The sequence below is a fragment of the Amphiura filiformis genome, chromosome 19 (assembly GCF_039555335.1).
Source record: "Amphiura filiformis chromosome 19, Afil_fr2py, whole genome shotgun sequence".
NCBI classification, from domain to species: Eukaryota; Metazoa; Echinodermata; class Ophiuroidea; order Amphilepidida; family Amphiuridae; genus Amphiura; species Amphiura filiformis.
This window is the reverse complement of record NC_092646.1, coordinates 13,292,563-13,306,164: the sequence shown is the minus strand read 5'-3', so window position 1 is coordinate 13,306,164 and position 13,602 is coordinate 13,292,563. Positions and strand designations below refer to the sequence as shown.

Below are 13,602 nucleotides of genomic sequence, written 5' to 3'. Positions count from 1 at the left end.
ATGATTTTAAGGAAAGTGAATCATATTGCATGATGGGAACAGTGTCAATTCTCCTCTGGTATAGCTGCACCTAGCGCCATCTATTATATGATGCATGTCTAAATATGGGGTTATTGTGGTGGTGCACTCAGCTGAATCACACTAATTTGACATTATCCTTTTTATTGCTTCCTGAAAGTTTTTGGTTCATAATATAGTAATGATGTAACAATGACAGAGCAATTAATATTTATTCCAAGGGGGATTTTTGTGGACGAAACATTCTGGAATACTTACATTGTACCCCTGACCAGTGGTGGCGCAAGGAATTGTTTTTTTTTTTGGGGGGATTAGGTGGCAAAGTGAATATCAGGTGGGGGGGCAAAATCAACAAATTTTGTGCAAAATTACTGCAAAAGGTGGACATTTTTGTAATTTTGAGTTTTTACTGGGGGGCATTTGCCTCATGGTGCCACCACTGCCCCTTACACTCAAGATGTTGGTACCCCCTCCCCATTTCTCCAGCTTCTTCATTTTGAAATCTGGGTTCTCCATGTTTTCCTCAGAAAAAAATTTAGGAATTTACACATTTTTTTTTTTTAATCTGGCAAGAAAATTTCATTTTCCCCCATAAAGGACTAGTCCCCTAAATCCCCAATGAAGCAGTCCCTAAAATAGGCAAGAACACTTCCTCACACATCACAATTTGCATTTACTTTGTATCAAGTTGTTGTTTTGAAACTGAAATTTTAATGGTAGTGTTGCATCATTGCATGACATCAGCTTTTTTTTTTAATAGTTGTTGACTAGTCAGACAACAAATAGTTAACAACTAGACAATTATGGTGAATCTTTGGTGGTCAGGATATGAATAGTCGCTCAAGGCCAAGGCAACTTTGTATTATAATATAGTGCTCGAAATGCACAAAATAAACATGTACAGATACGGTTCGGGGGACAAATATGACAATTTGGCATGTTATATACCTAGTGTCTCAAAAAAGGTTTCATGTAGACAATGAACTGAATTTTGCGAGAATACAGCAAAATGATTTTTTTCAGATATTATTATAGATCTTTCGTGTAAGTGTCTGCAAGATGGCTTTTCAAGAGTGACAACCTTCAAAATATCGCATATCGCTTTTTTCTTCTTTTTTCATGGGTAAACTTATTGAAAGAAAGAAGCAGTTTAATGTTGACAGATTTTAATTTTTAAATAGTGCTCATCTTGTATTAAACAAGTTTTATTCTTTGTTTGTAAGAATAAAATACTGCTTTTGCAGTAATGCTAAATGTATGATGTTAATAAAACTTGTGTTATATTATGTCACATAAATAGGTTGCTCAGGAAAGTTGTTAACTTGACATTCACAAGGGTACTAGCAGAGAATATATAGATTATGTTATAAAAAAGCAATTTATATTTGTTAATATGAACTTGGATTATTTTCAAAAATCTACATATATGTAACCTTTTTGGGGCACCCGCTACGGCGGGCCCCTTATATTTGGCTTGACTTTGCAAAAAGCTTCTAATTTCGGTCTTGCTAGATTTACTTCGCAACTGTTTTGCTTAAAAGTAGGCCTATGCCCAGCTTAGAAATAAAAACACAACTTGCTTGGTTTTGATTTTATTATTGTTTACTAATATGCACGGGAGGAAATTTTGTGCGTCTAGGCCCGTTATCCTTTGTTTAAAATACAAAATTAATAAACTTGTAAAAACACAGATGCTTTTCAAGAGATGGCGCTATTACGACCGCAGAGTATGATCCAGGGATGGATGGTCTCTTATATCTGGAAAATCTAGCGCGGTAGTTGCAATTGACATTTTGTTGTGTTATTTAAAAATTTACCTTTAAAAAAATCCTTGAAAATCCTGTGCGTGTAAGGCTTGTCATCTTTGTTTGAAATACAAAATTATTGAGTTTATAACAATCACCCAATACACCGTGACTTTTGTGTCGCTTAAACATGTTACAAGTTCAAATGCTCCTAAAACCTGATATCCGCGGCGACATTCCGTTAAATCAATAACCAGGCATGCAATATTGTCAGGTATTACAAGTGACAGTTATATTATATGTGCACTTGGAAAACAATGAAGAATTAAATATATGCAAACCTATATTCTAAATTAAATAATTCTGCACCAACAACCCTGGCCCCACAACATGATTTCCTAACAATAGTATCCGAAATGGTAACCTGATCTTTATTCCTTTTTATTTGAAACCAACAGCTTTCATCCCAATGCAGTATGATTTTATACCTCTCTCACTGAATATGCTTTACATCTTTCTTTGCTTACTATGCTAATGTTACATTATTGTTTTAAAGAAAAAAATTGTATCCAAACGGTTACATTTGCACCTGGGGTGCAGGGTTCGAATTCGGCTGTATCGCATAGCACTTTGCTCCACATTTTGAAGTAAATGCTACCCAATTTTGCATTTGTATAGCACTTTTTGTAGTGCTTTAATATATGGAAGTATCCTGATTATGATGAATTAGCCAAAAACTGCTACACAAAATTTTTTAACAAATTCTAACCCTGCCGGGGTGGCACTTCAATATGAAATGGATATAGGTGTAGGGCTGTGCAATAAGGGGCATCCGGTGAGAGCAAAATATAAAAAATAAGGGATCATTGCAAGGGTGAGAGCATGATGTTTGGCATTCGGTGATGAGAGCAAAATGTACAAAATATGGGGTCATTTGATGAGAGAGGGACCGTTTGGATCTACATTAGGGGGAGGGGCATTGGGTAAGAATATGACGTTTTTTTGAATGGGGTCTTTGTGTGAGAGCATAAAGAAGCCTCAAAATTGAATTCCTATAGTTCTAAATGGCTTTGTTATTTCAAAAGAATTAACAAAATCAGTGATAGATGAGGCTCGTTGCTGTTCAGATGGAAATATATCGGTCAAGGTCTTTGGGTGACAGATCTAAAGGCAAAATATGGGGACTTTGGGTGACAGAGCATGCGCTGGTAACGGGTCTTTGGTAACAGCGATGGTGAAAAGGAGGGTCTGAACAGCCCTACATACGGGTTACCTCCAAAGTGGGAGTGGGGGCCTGAAATTCTAAATGTGGAATGTTTGGTTAAAAAAAAAATTAGAGTTGGGATGGATATGCCTTAAATCACACATTAATATTTATTGCCAAATATGTGTAAAGTAGTTTAGATATATAAATTGAAAGTTTTTGTAAAATAATATTTTGATTTTCATAGGATATTTAGTTATTTCATATTGTTTGTAAACAACATGTTTGAGAAAAAATGTTTTGATAAATGTCATAATTTTTGGCTTAAAAATATATTGTGATGATCCATAGTTTAAACACAATAACCGATCAACTTCTAACTTGGTATTGTGATAGTCTGTGGTGGCCTGATGTGCTGTATACTTTTGTGTCATGTTATTTGCATATATATGAATATTAATGAGCTTATTTACATATTGCATATTCTTTGTATTTACAAACCTTTGTTATTTACACACCTTTGTGTGGGGGCCAACTTAATTACAATTTGCGTAATTCTTTTTCTATCTCCCAACCACATTAACACCCCCTCATTATTTTCATAACCAAACTGCCACAGCCACTAGACAATTGTGCCTTGTCAATGAAAAACATTTTTATCAGAATCAAAATTCCAAACTATTGATGTAATTTCTTGAAAAAGAAGGGTTCTGTCACTTCACAAATTAATCTTTTGCACATTTCTTTCTTTTCTTTTTCTTTTTCAGAATGTCCGGATGTCGCATCACAGGACATATGGTTCACAATCTCCAGGCAGGACAGAAGGGATTAGCCGGAATCTGTAATGGTGGTGGAGGTGCATCTGCTATCATCATTGAGAAATTATAGGGAGATTGGACTATTCCATCTGCCATAACTCTGTGGAAGATCTAAGAAAAGTATTCCACAGAGGGAGTATGTTTTTTAAACAGAATTGGCCAGGATTAACCCATATACTCCCTTTGTATATGGTTTACCTATATTCCACAACTGAAGCGAGTATTTTAATTGGGAGTTACCCAATTTTCTATTTTATTTGAAACCCATACTCCCTCTGTGGAATACTTTAGCTAAATCTTCCACAGTGAGAGTGTGGATTTCTAATGGAACAGCATATTGTATAGCTGCATAAGCTGCCTTCCCAGCAAACACAAAACATATTTTCAAAAACATCATTTATTTCCGATCCTGCATATAATTGTGTCTCACATTGTATTAGAAAGAAGCAGAAATATTTTGCCAGATCTGAATGTGCTCTGTTCATTGGGATACTTGTTGTCACTATCGACCCATGTTGCGCTACAGTTTGATCAGCTCGTAATCGATGGGAATTGTTAGGCTTTTATTACTACACCAAAAAGTAGACCCACATTATTAGTGTCATAGTTGATCTGTTTGGTCTCTATTGTGCTTGCTAAAGAAAATAGACAACGTATCGGACTTGAATGAATAATATGTGATGCTTCTGGCAAGATGTCAAAAGACAATGCGTGAAATAAAATATATAGATATTAATCCGTGATGTTATAAGTCCCGCCGATTACGAGCTGATCAAAGTATACATAAAGCTAGATAGCAAATCTGTACAGATAATTGAAATGGAAGAAATGCATTGTGGGAAGTGTAGGATATCTTCTCTGACTAAATTTGGGTTTTATGCCAATGGTCACATCAAAATTTAGGATAATTTGGTTGCTACCACTTGGTAATTTTCAGTACTTTATTGTACACTTGGTTTATACTCAAATGTGGCAGCGTTTGCTTTTTTTGGAAACTCTTTAATTGCTTTAGAACTGGTTGTTAAATTTCAATGGAGTTTTCTGCAAATTGCAGTTTTGTAAATGCTTTTTATGATCCTATAAGAAAATGTAATATTTCCGAGTTCCGACTGATTTTGTTTGATCGCATCACATATGTCCTCACATAGCAGTTCCTAGCACTTGTTTAGTAAGTGTGTAGGGGACTGTGATTATTCTTCTTTTCTGAAAGACAAACAGAAATTGAAAGGGAAATGATCAATAGAAGCAATGAATAGTTGCCCTATGATGTAGTAAAGAAGTTGTGCTCCAGGAGCACACCATGTGGAAGGAAGCTCATATATGCCATGTACATCCTTGCTTGTTGTGTATTCATACACTCTTGGGTAGCGAGAACCAATCAGAGCAAACGTTTAAGAATATGAACCATGCACTGATTGTGTATATATGCACAGGTGTGCACTCCGTGCAGTGCTTTTGGACACTTTCATTTTTCTTGTGGTTGATGCATTTATATTTTCTTGTATTTTCCAACATTTTAATGATAATTTTGTTATAAAAATAGCAAAAATCATGGAATTTTTTTCTGGTGTATGAAATAGGTTAATGCATATCACTTGTTGCTTGAGAAATTGTACAAAATAATGCACTTGTACTGATCGAGATGTTGATGTGTGTAATGCACTCCCCTCTTCGGGGCTTGTGCATTAGATGCATCAACATATCAGTATGTGTGCATTATTTAGTACAATTTCACTCCCAACAAGTGATACGATTTATTAACCTACATGTATAATTCATTAACCATCAGGATTGAAGGTGAATTAGATTCACCATCTTTTCCTATAAATGTGCGGTTTGTTGTTTTTCAAAAACACATTTTCTTATTTTTCCATTGAGCATTGCAAGATGATTTGTGGATTATGTTTACGGTTAATAATGTGGTGGCACCAAAAATGAATTCTGCATAAATGTTCCTAAAATGGACATTGTTTTTTAAGTGGACATTTTTCCAATTTGTTGTTTTGACTGCACTTTTCACCCTTTTTATAACCCAACACTTAATTGGATTTTTGGCTACCTTTTCTAAACTTTTGCAAATTGTTTCAAAACGGTTTGTGTTTGCTGGGCTGCATTACTCTGTAAGCTAATTAGAACGAGTGTTTGTACTTTTCTGGTGGGCTTGAGAACTGACTACTGTAAAACAATATATTTTCACAGCATTTAAATTTTGTGTTTGGGAGAGAACCCATGTATCTGTGACATGAAATGTTACCAAATTTGTACATTTTCTGTAAAAAATCTATAGGAAATCAAGAAATAATTGCATGCATGACAAGTGTGCTATCAACCGCACTCGCAAAATTCTTAATTTTTTATGTACACAGAAATTTCATGCTTAACAGTATGTTTTGTGGTTAACAGTAGCAAATATCATATATTTAATTTAAAAAGTCCCTGTTGATCTCATCACATATTTAGTGTTTACTGAATATAACAAAGTACAGTTTAAAAGAATACTTAATGGGTTATTCCATATGCCGTTTGTGGAAGACATGACTTTAATATTCCACACAGGGAGTGTGAATTTCAAACAGGGTTACCCAAATGGGCGATTAAGGTAATGTCTTCCGTCCATAGAGGGTGTATGGATTTCAACGGGAATAGCCCATTGCAAGTAGCAATAAATGTAAATGCATGAGGTCTGTTGATATCTAAATACTTTTTCACTAAACTTGTTCAGGGTGTGTTGAAAACGTTCATTTATGTGTACAATAGATAACATTATTATGTTTTGATGAATCCAAGTGTGTAAAAATATTGGATCCAACACATAATAATGATAAAATTGGATGCTTTATGCCCAATATTTATTGGTCTTGCTATGAGTTTTAAAATATTGGACTTGACTACTAATATTTTGGGACAAAAAAATACCAACCTCTTTTGCCACATTAAGCGTACCCTTGATCGGAATCCTTGGAACTAACAGCTGTTAATAACATTCAGATCTATTTTATAACCAAGTATTAAAATGAACATAATAATATGTGGTGTGATCAAGCAAATTCAGTCTGAAATCGGGCATAATTATTCAATTGTCAGTTTGCTACACGATTGTATAAAGCATTTGCAATTTTGCAGAAAATCACATTGAAATTGAACATTTTGTTCAAAAGATATGAACAGTTGAAGTGTTTCAAAAACATTAGACAACTAAAGAAATATCTGGAAATCGATACTTCCGACTTCCGACTGATTTTGCCTGATCACATCAAGAGTATAGAGGTTACTTTTATTGCCAGTTGTAATTCCAACCAAAGGATTAGGATTGGGCATTTTTTCATTTGGCAAAATAAGATAATATTTTTGTAATCCCCAAAATAGTTGGTAGTTGTGACCAACCTGCACTAGAGATACAAAGCAAGGGCAGATTTTTAAAACAGATCATGTGGCAGGGTTGCCAAAACGTTTTCATCCCGAATTGTGGGTCAAATCATCGATAAGTCGCCCAATTTTTCTTTTAACCATTGGTTCCTATGGGACATGAAAGTATCTGGTTTTCTGAACTTCTCCAATCGTGATTTCAAATGAACTATTATTGTAGATAGAGACAGTTTATAATAACTTTGAATTCGACAATATTAAAATAGCATGATGAATTTACTCAGAGGCGTATTGTGGGTCATCATCTGGTGGGTGGGGGCACCGACCATGATTGGGGAGGGGGGGCACTGGGTCTGATGGGGGCGCAATCCATTTTCTGCAGTTTTCCTACAGGAGTTTCTAAAATTTCAGATAGATGGGGGGGGCAGCACATGCCCCCTCTGTGCCCCTATGACAAAACGCTTCTGAATTTACAAACCAAAAACAGGTCAATTTGGCAATAAATATATGAAGCAGAAAGAATTATGTATTTAAAGATATTTAAAGAAGACATCTTCATATGAATGTCTGAAATATTATATTTTTTGTGAACACAACAAGTCTATAGAAATAAAATGTCTTGATGTGTAATACTTCTTGATAAAGTGTTTATTTTTAAGTTTGAGAATTGAATACCTGAGTGGAAGAAGGGCCCAACTCCATTTTATTTTCAAAAATGAGTTAGACCCAGCATTTTATTATCACCCTCATAACCAAAGTGCCTAAGTCATTATTACATGTTTCTCATTTGCAATTTTGATTTTCTGAGTAATAAACCCATAATTAATCAAATTTCGAACAGCATTATTCATTAACTTGTGGAATTCATCTCTTTTCATGTATTCCACAAGTTAATGAAGAATGCAGCTGAAATTTTACTAATTATGTGTTTACTACTCAGAAAATCAAAATTACAAATATGAGAAACATGTCAAAATGACTTGTGCACTTTTCCTCACGTGTGAAAGAAGGGACCAAATTCACTCTTCAAAATTTATGTAGCTATTTATAACACATCTGCTTTAAATACTGAACTAGCATTTGTAATATATTAGTGGAAGAAGGGCCCAACTCCGGCTCATATTAAGCCCTGTACCGTTGTCATGCAAACATTTTATACAATTTTACACGTATTTAACAATGTATGTTCATGTATTAAAGGTCCTCTGAAGATGAAAACATTATGTCTCTAAAACTTGTCCAAATATTAATTTTTTTCTTAATATCTCAAAAACAGTTTTGATGGAGTTGGGCCCTTCTTCCACTCAGGTATTCAATTATTATATAAAATGTAGGCCTATATGTGACGTGTCATGTCCAAACAAACACTTTTGGGCAGGTTATCAATTTTGAGATTTTGACATATAAAGATATATTTTGCTCCACAACACTGTTTTCCCCAATGAAATTGGACATTCCTAAGCGAAGATATTGAGTTTGTTGTAAGTTATGGTATTATAAAATACTTGGAAAATGAGATATTGGCCTTTAAAAATATTATTGACAATGTTGAGAGTAGGAATTACCTTGAAAAATGTCTGAGTTATTCCGATCTGAACCTATCAAACAATATTTTGAAAATTATTAACATCACAAATTTGCAACAAACCCAAATTGAGAATAAAAAGCACCCCGGTCAAATTTTTTGCTATTTCTCCATTTACGATCCTGCCCAAAATTGTCTCCTTTCGATATACCACGTCACAATTATTATACAAAATGATTACGCAACAAAATTAAAAGATTCAGATACAAGCCTAACCTCTTGCCCCTTTGATGCAAAACACTAAGTGGGTCAAGTTTTGAAGTAAGATAATGGCTAGTAACGCGAGTCAAAATCGACTTTGAAGCCCTTCAATTTTGTAAGTTGATATCATCACAAGTAGCCTAATATCCCTACTTTAATATAAACCTTTTCGACATTAATTGGTGGTTTATTTCACACAAAAACATCTGTAATTCTTACTTATACATAATGCGGTTAGAGTCGATCATATTTTTTATATTGATACAGGGTGGGTAAAAATATATATGTTCCACTATCAGCTACTATCTACTAGTTCATTTCGAACGCCTGCTGGTATCTTAATAAAAATTCCTTTAAAAGGAATAGGGTGGGCAAATGAAAAATTGTCAAGAGAAATGAAAGCATGAGTAAGTCTTCACAATTAAAAACAGGGAAAATATGACACAACATCGATTTCAAATGGGGGAATAACACAAAACGTATAACCAAAGTTAAAAGAATTTTTAACTTTATACGTTTATACGTTTGTTATTCCCCATTGGAGGTTGTGTCATATTTTCCCTGATTTTAATCTTATCTATTGCTTATCCTTTGTTCTCTGCTGGTCAGTTGGAACAGATTTTCCATGTTTTTATATTAACCCTTCACATCATAACAGAAGACGTTTTATGTTAACATTTTATATAAAACATTGTTATAAAACTTTTGTAGATAATAGTTATTTAAAACATTTTCGTAATCATACCTAGAGTTTTTTTTATCATCAGATAGAAAGACTTCTGCTCATCTTCTCTGGTGAGACAACAGGGCTCTTTCCATATCAAAGTTTAAAAATCTGTCATATCAATTTCTTCAATATGTTGTTTTGAAACAACTTATGAGGGGAAAAATTTGATTTTGCAATATTTCGATATTTTTTTTAACTTTGTAACTTTATTATGATTAACATAACTGTATTTCAAAGCGTCAAATTATATCATTATTTTGTCCCAACAAAAATAATCCAGGGAATAAAATATTCATTCATATGTTTATTTATTTTATTCAACCTGGGCCATTTCTACTGGTGCACATGCATTCTAATAATTTGTCTATAATACCTTATACAAGCATCAGCAAGATTTGAAAAGTAAATAGCCTATGTACACACTGAACACAATGCACAGCTGTCAGTATAAAATGATATATATGACCTTCATGATGCTATTAATTTAGCCCAAAGATTAGGAAAACTAGCAAAACTGGTGAACTGATACTGTTCAAATAAAAACATCTGCAAATCTTGCTGCAATTTCCAAATAGTATTTCTATTACTTAAATAATTATTTTTGTTATTTCTTTTAATACAAACACATTACTGCCTATGACGACTTTATCGTATTACTTACATATCAAAATCAAGTAATAATTACAAAACTCGCCGTAAACTATCACCTCTGTGGGTGTTTGGGATATAACCAGCACGAATATTTTCTCAACACTGCAGCATGGGAAAAAGTAGGTCAATAGTCAGAGAATATAGGGTGGGTGCGGCACGCCGCACCCACCCAAAAATAGCCTAAACGACCAAAGCTAATCGTAGATCCATCCTCTGCGCTCATTTTAGTGATAAAATTTGTACTCCAACACCTTACAAGGGGTAGGACCGGCCATTAAAAAGTGACCATAGACGGGGGTGAGGTCCACCATTGGTTTCTACAGTAAAATCCACAATTTTCATTTCACCATTGTAAAATTATTCCAAGAGATAATGACGTTTAATAATTGGTAGATATAGTCATTTTCTTTTATATTTTGGAGAAAATCGAATTTTTAGCCGAAAATCAATTTTGTCTGTCACACTCAACATTGATGTCAACTTACGCTGTTCTTAGAGGCTTGGCAGCATATCGACCCGTGGCGCGCTTTGAGGTCTGAGTATCCAGAAAGCGTGGATAAAAGGCGTTTTATAATAATTATTATTATCCCATTTCATAGGAAATGCTTTTCGTTGTTAAGATTTGCATCCAAAATTGGTGCAATTGACTTTAATTCCACCCTGTATAGTAAGTAGGTTAAGAAACACAACCATTAAACGGGTATAGTGTGCGGATAATGGACACGTGTCAAATTGAGAAATGATCAAGTAGGTGTGATAAAGTATTTATGAATTTAAATGGACAGTCTTGAATATGTAGGTTAAAATCTCTAAAAAATAATACGAATTAAAATCTATTGTGACAGCAGATATTATTACATTAATAAGATGATAGTTGTTTTGTAAGATGAGAATAAGGCGGGCGTAATGAGGGCAGATAAGGTAAAAGTGCCTAGCCTAACCTCCTCGGGGCGTTAAAAAGACCATTGCGATGAAGACTTACTAAACTAATAAATCCTATTTTGCCAACTCTTTAGCTCAGAAAGTGGGAGATCTCATTGTTGAATTTAATGGCTAAACGTTATACCTTATACAAAACATTTGGAAAATGTGTGGTAGCATTAGTGAATGTTGTCACAACTTGAACATGTGATTTTCTGAAACAAAATTATTGACAGTTAAGTAAAAAAAGAATTGGGACATGTGCCATCTTATACTGAATAGACAATAGTTCAGCTCAGGCGAAAGTTACTTTCTGGAAAGCTGGTCTGCACACGGTCATATGACGTAACGGATTTCCCACCTGTTGGAGACTTGAAACGAATTTCTTTAGTAACTAAAGCTTCAAGAAAAACTGCTAAAAAACAGACGGACCAGTAGGGCGACCTTTATCTTCCACACATAAAGTGTGAATTTCAAATGAAGTTACCTGAATGGTTGACTAATTGGAATCTACATCACCTGCGTGGAAGATTAAGGTCATGTTTTCCACAGTGTATAGATATTAACTAGAATAGCCCAATGGAAAAATCTGGACTTTATGAAGACAAGTTCTATTAAATCAGCATTTACATAAGTAAAAGATAAGCATTTTCAATATATAAAATGTGTGAAATCTTTTAATATTTGTACTGGGGTTTTGAAGAAGGGAATAATAACTTTCTGGTATACCCTGCGCAGAAGAATAACCCTATCCCCAACCCTAATCCTAACCTAACCCTAATCCTTACCCTAAAAAATAAGATTCGCAGGGTAAACCAGAATTGTACCTGAAGGAGAACAGAAAACCGAGGAGAAAAGAATTATCAGGAAGGAAAAGAAATGAATACTAGTATTTGAAAATGAAAAACGGATATTAAAGATTGAAAAAAGAAAGAAAAAACTTTTCAAGAAGAAATTTTGCCTCGTAGTTTTCTCCATCCATAAACTTTTCAAATGACGTCAATTTAACGTCGTATTACAATAAAAATATACTTACAAGAGTTACCCTTGTTACATAAGGGACTTTCCCTTTATTACGGCATTGCATGCGAAAATAAACTGCCACATTTTGGACATGTAAAGTAAAAAAAAAGTTGGTGCAGGAGATAATAAGATAATAGGCATTTCAAATCAGAGTAATCCGCGGCTAAGCTCTAGTTTCACTTTAAAACCAAGTAGCAGTCATTTTACATTAAAGCGTAGATATGTATTAGTATTATCAAGTTCTGAATCATCCTGATAATCTGCTCAAGCGATTTGAAAATATAGGATGTAGTTATCGTGGTTTTAACATGTGATTTTCAATAATAGGTTTTCTATCAATCAAATTGAGAATACATTAGGGCTGTTTTTGTAATTATTCAATATCACATCCATAATTTTGTGATAACCGTGTGGTTCTTTTGAAATCCCTTTGAAATATGGGAAGTTGTTACGTGGGTAAAGCCTGGTTCAGACTTCTGAAATATGGGATGTTGTTACGTGGGTAAAGCCTGGTTCATACTCTTGAAACATGGGCTGTTGTTACGTGGGTAAAGCCTGGTTTATACTCTTGAAATATCAATGTAGCTTACATGCTTCTAAAGGTATAGGTAGAAGCCAAAAAGTGGTACATTAATACCGATGCCACCAATAGAACGAGAAGATTTGCCGCTTCATTTTGTCCATTTTTGTCTAATTTCTTCACACAAAAAAAAATACAATGGGTGTTATACTCTCTTAAAGTACCACACTCTGATTCTGCCGCAAGGCCTTATGGGAAATACTTCCAGAATTGGAATGTATCCAGAAAAGGAAACTCTGCCGAACTGTTATCGGCGAACGAGGTGAAAAATTATGTGTATTTTATATATTTCCCGTCGATCATGCCACTGTTTTTCCATGTTTTATTTCCTCTACAGGGAGGATGGCAATTTACTTCTCGCATGTACGGCTTAGCTACTAGAGAGATTGCGGAGAGGCGTTCACTGGAAACGCCATACGGGTTACGGATTTCTGCATTTTGCGGTAGAACGTCGTAGTCCCGTTCACATCCAAACTAGCCTCCTACACAGCCAGTTTGTGTCGGTCCTAACGCTCGTCGTTCCTAGTATGTTCGTGATAGCCGCATAGAGTCTGAACCAAGACTACGTGTAAACGCAATTGCAATCATGATGGCGCTATGCTGAGACAAATAATCTAAAGGTAATAGGAAGCACCCATTGATTCACCTTGGGTGCATCGAACCAGAGAAGATTATCTTCTTTCATCGAACTACTTTCCTCGGTATTGATATGCAAATACGAATGGCTGTATCTATAATGCTCTAAGCATTCAGTCCAGATTAG

At 34.6% G+C, this 13,602-nt stretch overlaps 1 protein-coding gene across 2 annotated transcripts in view; it reads left to right on the top strand.

The window, feature by feature from the left end:
• The window catches only part of LOC140140939 (acetyl-CoA acetyltransferase, mitochondrial-like), a 54,429-nt gene extending 49,252 nt beyond the window's left edge, over nt 1–5,177 (top strand). For both annotated transcript variants that reach the window (XM_072162700.1, XM_072162701.1), the window contains exon 12: nt 3,735–5,177. In XM_072162700.1, the coding sequence (XP_072018801.1) occupies nt 3,735–3,855 (121 nt within the window). In that variant the 3' untranslated portion in view covers nt 3,856–5,177. The remainder of the gene's footprint in view (nt 1–3,734) is intronic.
• Nucleotides 5,178–13,602: the final 8,425 nt, after the last annotated feature.